The 17,278-nt window shown below is 46.6% G+C and overlaps 1 protein-coding gene across 3 annotated transcripts in view; it reads right to left on the bottom strand.

Annotated features, from left to right (window-relative positions):
- Nucleotides 1-17,278, bottom strand: part of FHOD3 (formin homology 2 domain containing 3) — a 467,989-nt gene that overhangs the window by 377,441 nt on the left and 73,270 nt on the right. For all 3 annotated transcript variants that reach the window (XM_039238974.1, XM_039238973.1, XM_039238972.1), the window contains exon 3: nucleotides 16,808-16,872. In XM_039238974.1, the coding sequence (XP_039094905.1) occupies nucleotides 16,808-16,872 (65 nt within the window). The remainder of the gene's footprint in view (nucleotides 1-16,807; nucleotides 16,873-17,278) is intronic.

Below are 17,278 nucleotides of genomic sequence, written 5' to 3' on the forward strand. Positions count from 1 at the left end.
TCAAAGGTCATGAATATTTTCAGACCTCTTAGCACACACATATTGTGGACAGACTTGATCTATGTTGCTTCCAGTTGGCAAAGGATTCCATTTGCCAACACCCTAAGCTGAGTTACAGGCTTAACTTTGTCCCTGTCACTTTCCAAGGGACTTTCTTGCCCATTATCCTAATTGGCAAATGATACGTAAGTACCAGAAGGCTAAGTGTCCCCAATTATATTTATAATGAAAGCTTAATCTCCAAAAGAAAACAGTAATTCATTAAAACCACCCTTCCCATGTGCCATTACAGTAGCCAGAAGTACAAGAATGTGCTCCACGGGGAGGTACAAATTAGCTGCCTGAGCATGAAATGCAGACTAGGCCAGAGGGGAACCAAGAGAGGCATCCTCCTGGCTCCAGTAAAGCTCTGTCCTTGCTGCACGCAGCCTTGCCGCATCCCTAGGGGAGGGGAGGAGGGGACAGAGGCTGAGGGTCAGGGTCTGGGGTGGGGGGTGGGGGGTGGGAAGCAGTCCTTCTGTGGCCTGCTCAGCAGGCTTTTTATTTATTTATTTTTTTTTAGCAGATACATCAGCTTTGGCTTCTCTAATGCTACAGGGAAACTGGAGAAGGTTTCGGGAAGAAAAGGAAGACAACTCTATGGTCTAATATTTCAGCCTGACTCACCATAATCGCCAATTCTTCTGCCTTCTTACTCATATAGGTAAGCTAAACCCCACCGTGTGCTGTGCCTTGTGCCAGGGAAGCGAATCCGGCTGCCCCACCATGCTTACACAGGTCTTACCATGTGCCCAGCGGGGGTTCTCAACACCTGACGTGGATCAACTCATTTAACGGCAACAAACTTATGACTGTCATTTTATAGGTGAGAAAAGGGAGGCAGAGAGAAGGGACTTGCTGAAGATCACATAGCCTTTTAGTGCTGAAGCCAGGGTGTGAACCAGGTGGGCTAGCTCCACCCCCTGCCCTCCTACACGAGGACCAGCACCACCACACAACAGCCACGTGCAGAGGTTTATGACAAGCACCCGACGTACCCCATCTCAGCCATGGGGGACATGGAAGGCCACATGTCATTTCCCTGTGGTGGGGCGGGGCAATGGAGTGAAACCCGAAAGTTGAATAGGAGTCAGCAAACAGAGGACTCAGAGTCACAGGCCACATGGCCTGTCTGGGAAGTCCCCAGGAGTCCTGCAGAGCTGAAGCTGGAGGGGCGGGACCTATGGCACCTTATCCCCAGCCCAGATCCCCAGCCTGGCCCATGCGATGCACAGAACAAGGACTCCCCCTTGACACGAAAGTCACCTGCGGCCTGGGGAGATTAAGTAACCTCCTCAAGGTCACCTGCTACTGGAGTGGTAAAACCAAGACTCAACACAGGCATGTCTCAGGACTTCTTAAGACCCAGGCCACGCCCCTTGTCGTTGGAGGCCTCGAACTTGGCTGAGCTCCAATTCCCTGCATTTGCCGTTGTCCACAGGACCCCCTGTAGCACCTACTCCTGTAATGAGGAAGCCTCCCTGGGCAAGACTGCCCCAGCCTGGCTGAGGGATCCCTGTCTGGACTCCCCAGCACCCATGAGCACCTCTTCAGATGCAGGGACCCTGGTGCTTGTGTGCAAAGAGGGCCAATCCCTGGCAAAATGATCCCTCTCTGCCTGTTCCATGAGCCCTCTCCCTCAGAAGCAGGTTGCTTATGTGCCAAGGGCCTCTAGGTCCTCAAAACCCACTCTAAGGAAAGGTTCTGAGCCTCAACATACTGTGGGCCTCTACCCATAGCACCCCATTCTCAGGAGTATTGGCCTCATATGAAACCAGGCCTTTTGTTCATGGAAGATGCTCCAGCACCAGAAACTGAACGCTGACTACAACTAAAGTTCTTGGGCTGTCTACACTCCAGTCACTCATTTCCCAGCGCAAGGGCAATACCACTTATTGGAGAGAGTACTCACGGGCCACATTTCATAGGCAGGAGGAGTGAGAGCTAAGACAGTGTCACTTCCTGTCCACACAGGTGAGCTCCTGATCTTTCCAAGTTGGTTGCCTTCATAAATGACACAGGCTATTGATCTATCCTGTCATATTTCCCCCCAAATTTTGCCATCAGTGAGTACTTCCATAAATTCTGTTCCCAGGATTACTCCAGGTCACGGAGTTTGAGAGTTTAACTTCCCACTCTACCCTGAGAATGCAGAGTGGAGAATCCTGCCAGGCATACTACATCCACCACCATCCAGATACCTCAGTCACTCAAAAAAGGGACTTTTCTGAAGCCAATTTGCCACAGAAGCTCTTGTCTTAAAACCATGTGGGGTCCCCACCTTGATACACCAAAGCCAGAGATCAGAGGACAATGTCCTAAATCGCTTTTGTTATTGAAAGAAGTGTTTACCAAAAATATCCGAGCATGGAATGTGCTCCCAGAAAAAAAAAAAAAAAAAAAAAAAACAAGCACAACTCAGGACAATGGCCATCATACATGTCAGAACAAGATCCCAGCACGAACCAGGCTCCATCTCTTCTAAAGAGCTAGCACAAAGAGAGCATCTGGCTGCACACCCCCAACAGAGTCACATTTTATTTTAGACTCACTCCCTCTCTTTAACCTCAAATACTCTAGCCTTAAAAAGAAAGCGCGGGGCACCTCCAGTTTTCATTTAGCCTGGCACAGCTGCACTTCTCCAAGCTGGAAACCCTGCACAGGCAAGAAAGGCAGAAGGAGCTGCCGGTCATCTCTGCTCTGGACACGTCATCCCTTTCTGCTGCGCACACAGCTCATCTCTAAGCTGCTTGGCAATGGCATTTCAGGCTTCTGGGAGAAATGGAAGAGCTCAAGTACCCACATCCCCGACTCCTGAGCCTTCTACGCACAGAACTTCTCTGCGGGGCTCCAGGGGTCCACAGATCACACGACGGTCTTTCCCTCCTGAGTTCAGAGGCACATGGGGGAAGAGCCATGCCAGCCACACTGACGCAGCCTTACCACTGATGCCCCCTGAAGAGACCTGGCCTCCCATCTGTGGCCAGACAGGCTTCCAGAAATTCAGGCAATGACCTCTGGCCCACAACGGGGGCAAGCTGCTCACCCAGGCTAAGCAAGAATTTTGAGGATCCTCACATTCAAAGAAAATGGAAAGCCTGGGCCTCACTGGATCACTGCCTTCCCCCATGTCCACCCATCTTTCCCAGGGCAGGAGTAAGGGCAGGTGAGGGCAGCCACAGTGTCCTCCTGAAGAGCCAAGTAGAATTCCCTGCTCCCACTGCAAGTAGGGAAAGCAGGATTTAAGGATTCCCCTAAGATGTACCCCTATCAGAGTCAAGTAAAAATCCATGCCACATCATCCCCGGGTCTATGTGGACAAGGAACTTTTTTTTAAAGGATTTATTTTGAGAGAAAGAGAATAAGCAGGGCGAGGGGCAGAAGGGAGGTGGGGAAGGATCCCAAAGAGGCTCCATGCTGCCAGTGTAGAGCCTGACTCGGCACTCCAACTCACAAACTGGGAGATCATGACCTGAGCCAAAACCAAGAGTTAGACACTTCAATGGACTGAGCCACTCAGGTGCCCTGGGAATGTATTAAAAAAAAAAAAAAGAAAAAATTCAATGCTCCAGGAAAGGACAATAACCAGTAACCATGTAAGTTCATTTGGAAACAAGGTGATGACTTCTTCAATTCTTGGGTCTGGGACTGTTGCCCTCTTGAAGGGGTAAGGAAGGGAAAAAATGTACCTTGCAGCAACAGGCAGGAATGAAGGCTGCCCATCCCATTCTGACATCCTGCCTTTTCATGGGGCTGAGCTCCACTCCGGAAAGTACATTTTGTCCATTTTCTCTTTGTATCTAAGAAGCAACAGACCAGGGGAGGCACTGGGGGGTTGTTTCTTCTCTGCTTAGCTTAAGGCTTACATCTAGTTTAAGAATCATAGAAGTCAGATTCTGTACACTTCCAGATCAGGAGAAATCAAGAGTACCATTAGAATTTTATGAGCAAACTTCCTTGGAGAACAACAACAAAGACAAGACTCAAAAGAAAGTTCAGGGGCACCTGGATGGCTCCGTCGGTTAAGGGTCCAACCTCAGCTCAGGTCATGATCTCATGGTTCATGTGTTCGAGCCTCGTGTCAGGCTCTGTGCTGACAGCTAGCCTGGAGCCTGTTTCAGATTCTGTATCTCCCTCTCTCTCTGTCCCTCCCCTGCTCATTCTGTCTGTCTCTCTCTCAAATAAATAAAAACATTTAAAAATTTTTTAAATGCGTGTGGAAAATTCTCCAAGTTTGAAATGAATTCTATCCCCAAGTTCAGGTGGAGAAAATGAGGCTCAGGGAAGTTCTAGGACTGGCTCCTTGAAACCTAACTTCATGTTCCTTCAAGCCCCCTTTACTCTTCCACCCTGAGAGAGAGGAAGGTCCTCCCTCTCTGCTCTTAAGGGTCACATAGCATCCCTGGGAAATAGGACACAGATCACACAGCTGGAGAAGCAAGAGGTGAATGGTCAGTGTTCCATGCTGAAAATGCTGGGGACACAAGGCATGGGTGAGCCAGAGCCCTTCCAATGAGGGTGAGGACTAGAAGATGGACGCTGGATTAAGCTCAGGTATCCAGTGGACACAGCACACATCTCCACAGCAAATCCAGAACTCTAAGAGAATTGGAAACTCCAAGCACACAGCTTGTAGTTAGAATCATGAGAGCAGATGGAAATGACTCACATTTTGTATTGCATGTGCTTACATGCTTATGGCACTTAACATGGTAGTGGCACCCAGTAGGCATCTAAGATGTGCTGAAGAGTCACTCTCCAAGGCAGGTGGAAAGCTAGACATTTCCAACATTACAGTAATATAAACAACAGTGATGTTGGCAATCCCACCCGCAAGACACTGCTGACTCTTGACAGCATCAGCATCAGAGCTCAAGCTCATGAAAATGGTGCAGGGCTGCCAGATACCAGGTTGTTGACCTAAGACAGCTGCGTGGCTCATCAGTGCTTTCTTCAGTTTGTAAGGGAAGCTTGAGGATCTCCCTTCTTGGGGAAGTCAATGCCATGTCCCAGGTCAAACTGCCTGACTGTGCTGATTCTACAATTAGAATCCAGCCTATCACTGTTCCTCCCTCACCCCCCCCTTAAACTAGGACACCCCAAAAAGGAGCCAACACCCCCAGCTACAGTCTGGATGCCCAGACCTCAGCAGTACTGCTCCAGACCATCTGCTTTTTTCATTTTTTATTTATTTTGCCTCCTAAGCCATTTAAGTAACACGAAAACATCCTAAAGGAGGATTAGATTTTTTATATATTTTTATATGTATTATATATATAATATATATCACATACAGTTACATTTTAAATATTTAATCTTGGATTTTAGGTACAACCTCATTTGGAGGTGACATCACAATTCCTTCCCACAAGGCCCCAAGACAGCAACGCCCCCACGCCCCACCCAGTCCAGTAGGGTGCTGGACTCAGTACTCCATATCCTCCAAGCCCCCGAGCCAGATGCCACAGCCTGGCACCACTTAAGAGTCCTGGTGAAGGCCAAGCCTGGAGCCAGACCCCAGAAAGGATGGAACTCCAAACCCTGGATGACAGCCGAGGAAAGGCAAGGCTCCAACTTGAACCCCAAGACCAAACAGCCCTCTTGAGCATCACCATCCCAATACGTGCAGCCAACACATATACCACCAGTTCACCCCTGGAGAAGCCTGGCCTGAGATCTTCCAAGACAGCTCAGCAGACATGCCTCACTTCTAGAACCTTCTATCTTCCATCAAAGAAAAAAGAAATAGTCCACAGCATGAATCTCATCAGTGACTCACTCAGGCCTTGGCAATTCCTAGCCAGGACAGCTCTGTGGAGCTCCTTGTCAAGTTCCCTAATGGGCTGGTAATTGTTTTTATGGCTTTCTGATGAGGTGTGAAGTTCTCCCTGCTCTCTGCATGCTCCCTGGTGGCTTCTGAAGCCAGGGAGCCACTGCCCAGTGACAGGGAGAAGCCCATCCCACCCTCACCGACCCCAGGACCCAAACTGCAGAACAGGAGGCAGAAGAGAAGCCAAGGCACGGCATGGTGGGACAGGGTTTCAAGGTACCCTGTGCCAGGCAAGTCATTTTAAGAAATCCTCTGGATACATTCAGCTCACAGTTACTATTAACAGGTTATTTATGTGTTAGAGTTTACCATCGTTGGTGGAGCTGTAAACAAAACCAACATATTCTATTTTTTGGTGCAGTTTGAACAGCTTATCTGATCACTCTGTAAAGATCAACTCCAAATACTTTGACTACTTTTATAGTGCTTAGGACATAATTTTTCCACTTTCAAGTTACACAATGTAACTAGCACTTGGTGTTATGTTATAGTATTTTCACTCCTTTTCCTGCACCCAACTGTTGTGCTTAGTGGCTGAGCACGTTCTCAGAAGCTTCACCCTCCCTCCTGGCGGTACCTTCAGGAGAACATCATCTGGGGACACATATAAGGGGGCTATCAAGCTGCCTTCACTTCCATGAAACTCTCAGTGGAGATTGGAGTATTTCAGTAAACATGATTAGCCGATGCTTGCCAAAACTGGAACATCCTAAAATGTATCAATACCAGGACAGCTGAAGAGAAGAAAACCACAGACAGACCACAACGCCACTAATTCAACAGGAATCCTGGACTCAGGATGCCAACTCCATTCTATAGCATCAAGTAACATGTTAACAGAAACATATTGACCTACAGTTTCAACCTGTCAGCGAAGCAGAAAAGGATAGCAACTAAATCATACTTGGAACTTGAGTTAAGCATTATTGAGGTTTTATACTGAAGAGCTCTTGGTCTCGTTTAATATTTAATACCATTCTGAGATCCAGTTCTGGATAGGGAAGGTCCTTCAAGAATTGGGGACAAGACATAACATTTCATCCAAGTGAGTTCTGTCTCTAAACATGGCAGACACTCTAAAAGTACTTTCCTTGAGGACCACTGGGTGATCACATCGCTCTAACAATGTGTAAAGCAACAGAACACAAAACTCTGCTAAGAACGACGAGGATGTTTACCACCATTTACCCAAGGTAGCTGGGCACCATGCTTGACTTGTGCCCATATGATCTCCATCACTGCCAGGAGGGAGGCACCAGGGCCCCCTTGACCTCCCCATTATAAATAAGCAGACAGACGTAACAAGGCTGAAGGTAGGAGACGTGGCAGCGGATGGCCCAGGCCCTACTCGCATTGCTCTGCCTCACATGGGTGCAGGCCACAAGCAGTCTCCAGCACTGCACTACTGGATCCACCAGCACCCAGAACCCAGGGCTCTCCTGGCAACTCCTGAAAATGACACTCCACCCACTTCCCCAGATTTGTTACTTTCTATTTACTTTCACATTCTACTCACTGCTTTTTTCTTCCTAAGAAAATACCAAACAAATTCATTTCTGAAATAAATGCATTAAACACACATCAGTACCATGACCCTTTTAGCAGCTCTTTGGGGTTCCTGGACCAGATTTCAACATATGTGTATGTAGACTTCCCCACACAACAACCAATTAGGCACCAGCTACCTGCCCTCCAATTCAACTCAATTTTGATACTATCTACCTGTAGAGAGAGCATCAGGTGCCACAGTTTAAGGGCTCAGTCTTACAAGACTGTGCACCCTACTTCAAACACTAGTAGTCAATTCAGGTTATCACCTGTGCTCCTGATAAGCTTTTGATCACTCCTTGAGTTTGATTCACTTGACACAGCAGCCCACAGAACTCAAACATTTTACCTGATTACCAGTTTATTATAAAAGGACGTATATCAGCAACAGTCATATGGAAGTAATGCATAGGGCAAGGTATGAGAGAGGGGTATGTTCCCTCCACCATCGCTCCAAACGTGCCACTTTCCCTGAATCTCCCTGTATTCACCAACCAGCAAGTTCTCTGGACTTCATCCTTTTGGGTTTTTATGGGGGCTTCATTAGAGGCATGACTGATTGGAATACTCACCAATGGCTAAGAGATCACGGATGGAATTGAAAGTTCTAACTCTCCAGTCACATGGTTGGTAACCCACCCTCATCCTTAGGTGGGGATCAAATCACTTCATTAACATAACAAGAATATTCTATTCCTCTCCTCACTTAGGAAATGTCACATGTTTTAGGAGCTCTGTGCCAGAAAGAGGATGAAGCCCCAATATTTATCCTCTCTCACTATCACAGTGCGGTTTCATTAATCAACAATTACTTTGGGGTCTGCTCCTGTGGGCTGGACACAAAGCAGCCCACCTTCAAAGGCTCAAGAGCTAACTGATACCTGGAACAGAAACCCTACCTCCTAGGTCTTCCCAGGTAAGGACCAGATCTCCCCACCAAGAGCAGAAAGACTCCCGGCCTCCCACCCAGAACACTTGTGTTCCTTTCCGGGAGTCCAAAAGCCAGAGCTGACAGCAGGTAGTTCTGCTCAGTTAAGACCCTTACTTTCCAGTTCTTTCCAAATAAGAAATCCAAAATGAGAAGCCAAGTCCAGCTGGTCAAGATGGAAGCCTGAAAGGGACACAGAAACCTCGGCTCCTTCTACAGCAGTTAGCAGCCCAGCTTGGAAAAAGGAATTTCAACTGCTAAACATAACCAGCTCTTGAAGGGTGAAATCCATTTTTTCTCAGACCCCAAGACCATCTATGAACCACACCAGAACTCCACTAGAAAACTGCCCTTTGAACCCTGGTCAAACTTTGCTGCGGGGAAGTATTTTGAAAGGCCTATCCAGAGGTTTTGTTAGCACTTAAGACCTTTCAGACCAAAAGGGTTGCACCAGGCTCTGTAACCACATGTCTAGACAAGGTCTGGAGACCATAAAAAAAAGTGTCCTAAAAAGCAAAGGAACAGGCCAGTCCAAAGAGCACTAGTCAGGAAATTGAGAGATTCAAGCCTTTGTTCCCCCACCTCCCAGGATGGGACCTTGAGATCATATCTGGATCTGGAGGTCTCAAGTCTCTTAGCCCCTCCCACAGCTCAGGAGGACTAGTGAGGGTTCGTTGAGACCAAGGGCGGGGAGAAGACCCAACGGCCAAGGTGCCACTCTGTGAACGTGGTTCACATCACTTTAAAAATGGCCAAGGCTAACAATCTACAATTTAGTAGATTCTCAAACTATCTTTGTGGCATTTTACAACTTAAAATACTTGCAAAGACATGATCTAATTTTCAGAGTGGCAGTAAGTTGACCATTGAATCTAAAGTGGAATCTTTTTAAAAGGCTAAGAAATGACTCCAGTATCAAGCACCTAATGCTGGACCTTGTCCCACAAAGATCTCCCTGAATCCCTGTAAAATGGATCCGCTCTTGCCCACACCACCACAGCCCAGTTACTAGGATGCAGATAAATCACATCACCTCACAGTACGTGTAACAGAATGTTTTCTTTTTTCAATTATAGTAACAAGTTTGCAATCATGCTCACCTCTTTTATCTGCTCCTTTGCTGTCTGTCACTATCACTCTGGCACATGAACTGAGACTCCAGAACTTGTAACCAATTCTCAAACACCTTTATCTCCTTTGAATTAGATCTTGAACCAGCTGCATGTCTTGCTCAACTACTAATGCTTTCCATGTGTTTTTATTCCCAAATTAAAATACTTCCCCTTTGGGATTTCTAACGCAACAGGAATCAGTAAAACACGCCAAGAATCCCCACCCAAGAATCTATTATCTCCAAGTCCCTCAGCAAGACCTGAAACACACAGGTGTACACTCAATCCTCGAAGAGCCTCCACAGAGCAAGGTATCTACAAGCCATCCGACCTACCAGCTATCAAAATTTCTAGTAATCAGACAAATCACCTTCTTTCCCGACATGCTTTTTTTTTTTGTTCCATGACCAAAAATGAAGCGGTTTCTTCATGGGGAGGGCCACAGGTGCAGAGAGATCGCCACCAGAGCCTGCATTACATCCCCCAGCTCAGACCTGGAAGTAAAAAGCATCTGTGGCAACACTCTAGAAATTGTTCAAAAGCATGGCGGTTTCCTTACCAGGGCTTGTTTTTCTGGATAAAGCTAAAGGTTCTGCTGGATAGCAACTTTGCAATCTAGCTGCCAGTAGAGGGTTTAAACTTGTAACACTGGATACAGGTCTCCTCACCACGGACTCTAGTCTCCCGAGTCAGTTTCTCCCAAAATTTCATGTTCCTTGTTAAGGATATAAGCCATTATTAGGGCAGTGCAAAGTAAACATTGATAATGGTTCTAAGGCAACGCTCAAATTTTATACAATAATCTAGGTATCTTTAGAAGCAAAAGGTAACAAAGAGGCCATGAATAGTTTAAAGAAAAGTCAAAGGGGGAGGGTAAGGACACAAATGTGACCTTAAAAGACCTTGTGTAACTGCTTTTCTTTCTTGTGGGTCAATCCCCACATTTGCTCAGATTTCCTTCCTCTTAATTCCCATAGCTGATCTGAATTTCCAGCTGTATCTGGAAGGTTCTCAGGCTAATTTGCTCATAGGTGTGCCTCCTTTTCTTTATTTACCTCCTGTATTTATGTTTACCTGCATGTCTGTAAATGGTAGAGCCATTCTTTAAGTTCATTCTCTGCTTGTTCTTTTAGTTTTGGGCAACAAACCATTCCTGACTTCTCTATATACCGTCCCCATCTGTATGTGGACACATGTGACAGAACTGAATAGCTATGAGCATTTAAACACCAGACCCTGGGGCAGTTTAACCACCTAATGAAACATTCCACATCCTTCCTCTACCGTTTCTCCCTTGGGGGAGAGGGGCACAGGCACATCTGTCAATCACTGTTTGGCCAGAAGATACCTTAGAGGTAGCCACCCACAGAGAGGAGAGGTTGACAACCTGATTTCTCCCAGCCCAGACCCAATGGCCTTCTAGACACGTGGGCATCCTGTGGGGTCCACACCTGGGGGCTGAAGTAGACTAATAGAAACCAGATGCTGGGAGGTATTTATCTGATTAGCCCAGAGGGCCTGTTTTTACCTAGAGAACAGAACTCTGGGTAACAACAGATCACAGGCTTGATGAGGGTATAAAAGGGAGATTGTAAAAAATCTGGAAGTACTAGAAGTCTCCTGTAGCAAAAGGAGACTCTGGATTTCAAACCTGAGTACATACACTCTGTGCCAAGGCAGTGGCTAGCCCTTCGGGGCTCCCAGAAAGAAGGCTGGGTGAGATGGGAGGGGTGCCTGGGTGGCTCAGTCAGTTAAGCATCTGACTCCTTGTTTTGCCTCAGGTCATGATCTCGCAGTTTCGTGAGTTCAAGCCCCACATCAGGCTCTGTGCTGACAGTGCGGAGACTGCATGGGATGCTCTCTCTCCCTCTCTCTCTCACTGCCTCTCCCCCACTTGCGCTTCTCTCTCTCTCAAAATAAGCTTTTAAAAAAGGTGGCTGGGATGAGAGATGAGCTCCAGGATTTCTGGACAATTAGTTGATCCCTACATCGAAGGACAGGAAATGTGACCCACGGTCCCTAACCCCCACAAGGGAAGAGTATGACCAGGAAACTAGGAGCCTGGCCACTGTGACATCCACAAACGGGGCAGGAGGGAACGTCTGCCGAGGCCACAGAGACAGGCTAAGAGCAGAAGCTGGCACCTGTGAGAACACGGCAGCAAGGCAGCAAGAAGCCCAGGCCTCAGACGTGAAGTCAGCCAGGCAGGGCAGGGCGGCCAAGAGGAGAAAGAATTGGGGGGGTGGGGGTTGGTTCTGGTCAGAGAGCTGCCTATTTTACAGTTCACCCAGTCACCCAGCAGGCCATGGGGGCCTGCCACACCCAACATGGGGCCATCAGCACCCATGTGGACCCAGAGGGGCAGCACACCCAGGCTACAAGTGCTCCACATCCACTGCCCAGGCCTCCGGCGTCTCAGCACCCACCATGCTAAGGGGCTCCTCATCTTTGCTAATGTGCAAATACCACCCCAGTGTTAGGCCCAAAAAGGCCAAAAAGGAGTTTTGCTTTCTGCAGAAAGAAACCTCTGGTTTTCAATGGAATTCCAGAGCCAAGAGGAAGTGAGGACCATGTTGGAATCCAATTAATGGTCCAAAACCCAGTATCCTGTAACAGCCTACCTGAGTCCCAGGTACAACATCACAAAAGCTAGAGGAAGGCCTCTGTGCAGGGCCAGAAGGGCTCAGCCACACAAAACCCCAGCTCAAACTTCACACAGAGGGAAAAGCCACTCAGAAGCGGCCAAGTGGTACTCTGCCCAGTCAGGAAGCTCGTCAAGGGGGGAGAGGACAGGAGCATGCTTACTCATAGGCCTAAGGGGGCAGAGCCTGAGAAAAGGATTAGAGAACAAAGGGGGGGGGTGTGGTCAGGGGTCATGGTTACACTTCCCCTCCCCAACTTTTAACTACAGAAACCAGCTGTGGATAAAGATTCAGACACTAGACAGAATGTGGACCTCACCGGGAGCCCAAGTGGGCAGGCTACCACACAGGCTCTCCTGCCACCTCCGTCACCACCAACCTCCATCACTACCAACCAGAGCTGGCACTGATCCAAGACCCTGAACCAGCAAGACTGCACACAGCCTCAGAATCCTGCTTAACGCCATGCCCCGGGGAGCAGCCTCCTCTCACACAGCTAACATCTGAGCTGAATCTCCTCAATCATGCCCACACTAGAAGGTTCTTCTTGAAATGCTGCCCACCCACTCCATTCGTCATTAGCGCCTTTGCTGGAACAGTCCAGCACAAAGCACAGAGCTGGAGGACTCAGCTCCGGAGAGGAAAAGGCCTGGCCAATGGCACCTGGAGGCCTCATTCTGTTATCCATGTTGCTGGAAATGGACTCCTTTCTCACCAGTGGATGAAACAGCTTTCTCCTAATGTGCCTATCACCTCTACAAATGTCCACTCTCAGGGACTTGACCTTTAATGAGCAAGGAGACTAACCTCATCGAGAGATTAGCCACTTCAGCTACCTCGCAGTCTCTGCCTTCCTCAGCTCCATTTTGACGGGCAGACCTCATCTGCCTAGGCTTTGGGGAAACTCCTCTAAAGGCTCTAAAACCCCTTTGCACCAGGTCGTTCTTTGCAACTATAGTGTAGTTGTATCAGCCAATGCGTCCTTTTAATTCAATGCTGGATACTTCACAGTGTCCACCTTATGGGTCTCAGATCACCACTGGACAGCGTTTATTCATTCCCTTAATGAGAAGATAGGTCTTGGTCCAGAAAACGGAAGCAGTAGCTTTAAGCCCAACAAAATGCTTTAGAAGTATGCCAGTAGAAAACCCTCAGAAAGCACCTTTAGGATTGTAAGGGCTTCAAACCCTTTTTAAGTCCTCAATTCCATTTGTTACCCCTGCAATGATTCTGCTCCTTTTCTCTTTAAGGGGAGACTGAGTCAGCAGGGCCAGCTGGCCCTCTGAACATTTTTCTGGTGTCTGGAAATAAGATCACTTCCAGGGACTAAATAATTTTTCTCCAGCTAACCTCATAAAAATGCAGACTTTACATGCCTATCAGATGTTGTTGTTTTTTTTTTTTTTTCCATCCGTATCTCAGTTCATGCCTACAACGGAAGGGTCAGTTTAAGAGACTGAAGCTAGATTTGGAAGGCAAGTCATGCATCGTTTGCTACAACGTTACATCAAGTGGTCAAACCCAAAATGCACAAAGAAATCAAAATTACAGTGGAGAAGACAAAGAGGTACAAAGAGCTTAAAGGTCTCTCTCCACACTGAAATCCCATTCCAACTTCCTGCTTCAGCACCGTTTCACTATCAGAAAAGGCCTTCATTGGCTGCCAGCCATGACCTTCAAAGCAGCATCCGATGGCCTTCACTTTTGGGGAGGTTAGCTTGATTGCTGACCGCAAAGGCTCCACGCCACTCTTGTCGCAATCGGGTACAGAATTCCAAAGTTAACACTGGAGAATTCCAAGGGCATGTCACCTCCAATTCATCAACATGCAGTTCTGGATTCTAAACATTCTTATACTTAATAAAAACAGGAATGAAGGAGGTTGTAGGGTGTAAAAAACACTTTGGAGAAATTGACTTGATAGCATTTTAAACCCCTGAGACAAAACTGATCCCGTTCCCTCCAGTCCAGTTGTGTGGTGGGAAAGGGGTCATAGGGGAAATGGCATATGGTGCCAGGCCTAAGAGAACAGTCATTGTCCAGTGCCCGTAATAACTTAACCATTGCTTGCATGGCAAGGAAGGGAAACCATCTGGGAAGGAAACAAGGACTCCACCAACTGTAATGAAAAAGGTTTTCTCCCCACTTGTCATGTTTTCTTTTCTCATTTCAACTGAAGATCATTCCAGGTTTGGTTTATTCATCCCAAAGAAATCTCATCTAATATTGCCATTTGGAAAGGGAAAGAATATGTCACAATGGGGGTTGGTACTTCATACACATCACACGTACATTCCATTTTCTATACATAACCAAAGGATAACATTTAGTGCTATTATAACAAATCTATTCCAGATCTTGCCAATAATAGGAAATGAAACAAGAAAGTTTTTTTGATACAAAGAAAAAGCATTAATTCTTGGGTACCCATGTTGATTTATACAAACTCTTCCACCTGACGTAATTAGGGCTGAGGTAATGAGTGGTGAGAACTAATTAAAGCACAAAATCCTTTTAAGGTAATAAATACCTTAAAGCTTTATTTAACATGCAGCTACAAATTGCAGTCAATTTGTGGAAATTGACCATCCTGGTTTGCCTGTTAGGAGATCTCAGACATACGGCATGGTAAGGGCACACACCTTCACACCTAGTTCCGAGCTATGACCTTTCTCTGACTCAGGGTCTACTAATTAGAATTCTCCGTGGACCAAATCCAGTAATGTGGTCTGGGATTTCCTATGTCCATTTCTGTGAAATCAAGCAAGAACGGAGATACTTGTGAAGACTAGAGCCCTTCTGGATTTTTTGCAATATTCCCAATTCTTAATAGTTGTCACAAACCACCTATGTTGATGAACACTTTTATAGTAACTCGTTTTCAATCTTGTCCAAAATATTCAATGAATTTTTGAAGCAGTGACTTTTTATACTCCTGTTTAATCCATGTATAAGATATTCACGTACCATTTCATCCCATTACTTAATTCCAATAGCAAGAGCACAGCTGGCCCAGGGAGGTTTGGGAACAAACACAGCAGTCCCGTCAGCACCCAGATCAAGCACTCCTGCAGGAAGATGTGCGAATCTTGAGAGAGTGCTGGACCAGCTGCTGGTGCTGGGTGTGCTACGAGGAGAACTTGTTTTACATCATACATGTATTACATGAAACTGTAGAATACCTAAGTTAACTCAAGTCCATAACACAGCTGTTTAAAAAATATGAAATATTCGTGTGCAAAGAAGTGCGTTTACTTCACAGAAATTAGTTCATTAGGATTCATATTGAGCTTATTCTAGTGTTCATCTGCTTCCGCCTGCCTTAGTGTCATGGAAAATACCAATGCATACTCCCATCCCCAATCTCTACTGGTTACCAGCTACACTTCAAGCAGTATGTAACTTCAATGATATTCAGCCCCTTACTTACTGGAATTTGTTCTAGATCTGGATTTGGGGGAAGGTGGCGTTATCCCAAGTCCTAGGTCACAGACCTTTTCATCAGGTAGACATGACTTACATATATGAAATAACTGGAAAAAGTGTCAAGAAGGTAGTAAAAAAGCAGATGATTAAATATATGTTGCCTATTTTTGTACTACAGAGTTCATGGTCACTCAGTGCTACAGGCGGTTGACAAACATTCACTGCTGAGGCTCCTACGGACCTCACAGTACTTCCAACCAGATAGGAACCCTCCCACTCCTGAGGTTTAGGACTGCTATACAATTACTCCCTGGCCACAGCCAGACAAAGGTGGTCACTGGAGACTCTTACGTCCTTGCACACCTAATACCAGCTGACCTTAAATTACATGGTTGCCCTCTACATTCAGCCCCTCCCTCCCTCCCTCCATCCCTGGTTCTCCAACAAAGAAATACGGAGGAAGACAAGGGACCGGAAACCATCCTTTCCACTTCAGTTACCACACTCCAGGTATAGACTGGACCTCTAGGAAAGGACTTCTGCTCTCATAATTAAAGTCCTGAATTAAGATCACAACCTGTAATAAGAACTGAACTTTTCAGATTTGGAAAACTTGTATGTATAAAATGATTTTTAGTTTTCTTTCTTTTTAAGTTACTAGAGCCTTGCTTCAACTTGGCCCAATGCAAGGAGGAAATCAGGCCACAGTTTTAGATATCCTTTACATAAAGATTGTTCACTTTACATAAGTAACTGCTTTCATTGCCATTCAACCCACATGTATAGATGGCAAAACCAACAGGTACAAGAAAATGGCTGCAGGAATGGGCCCTGTGGGGTCCCAGTGTGATCACTCACAAACCATTCTGAACCACGAATACATCCACTTGACACCATATTGCTTTGGATCTACAGGATGCCCCAGCCTACACTGATGCGAGATATCCCTTTCTGTCACCTGACCACAGCCTGGAGCCTCAGCCCCTGCTTCTCCACAGTGAGCTTCGTGGAGCCACCAGAAGGCAGGTGAAGATCACTTCAACTGGCTGGAGGTTCACACGGACACAGCCCCATCAAGAATCTCATCAACAATCTGTCTTACCTCCAGCTCTACTCACTCACCAAAAAGCGAAGGCCGTCGCAATGAAACAGGTCTTCAAAAACTATTGCCAAAAATGGCTTCACTAAACTAACCATCTGGGATAAAGACTAATCCCAATGGATAGCATGATCCTAAGTATTTTATTGCTTAATGACATTTCTCATCACACGTATCACTCACCAATGCAGGCATGGACCCTCACGGACAGCTGTGTCCTCAGGACGATGCTGTGTTTTTTGCCCCGCCTAATGGAGACAGGAAACAAAATATACATGGGTATCAGAGCAGTCACCGAGATGACACCTAGCTACATGCTATCAATCAACTTTAAAGTTCTGGCACACCCGCCTCAAACAGATTCTAGATAAGCAGGGACCTGTACAGAACAAGAATTTATCCTGAAAAAAACAGGAGGTCACAGGGCTTCACAGAAAATAAAACAGTCAAGTTTGATTCTGTTGGATGGGCACACAGCTTTTATTGGCTAACCTGGCCAACTTGTCTCCGCCACAGAGTTTGCACGTACCCATGCTGGGAAAATTCTAAGATCTGCAGCCACCAAGTGAAATCCCTGGAATAGAACACCACAAATCTGCTCAATCATGCCTCTGACCATGTTTACATTTTTGGATCTAGACGGAGGGCATATAC

This window comes from Hyaena hyaena, unplaced genomic scaffold (genome assembly GCF_003009895.1).
Source record: "Hyaena hyaena isolate Hyena2069 unplaced genomic scaffold, ASM300989v1 scaffold_150, whole genome shotgun sequence".
NCBI lineage: Eukaryota > Metazoa > Chordata > Mammalia > Carnivora > Hyaenidae > Hyaena > Hyaena hyaena.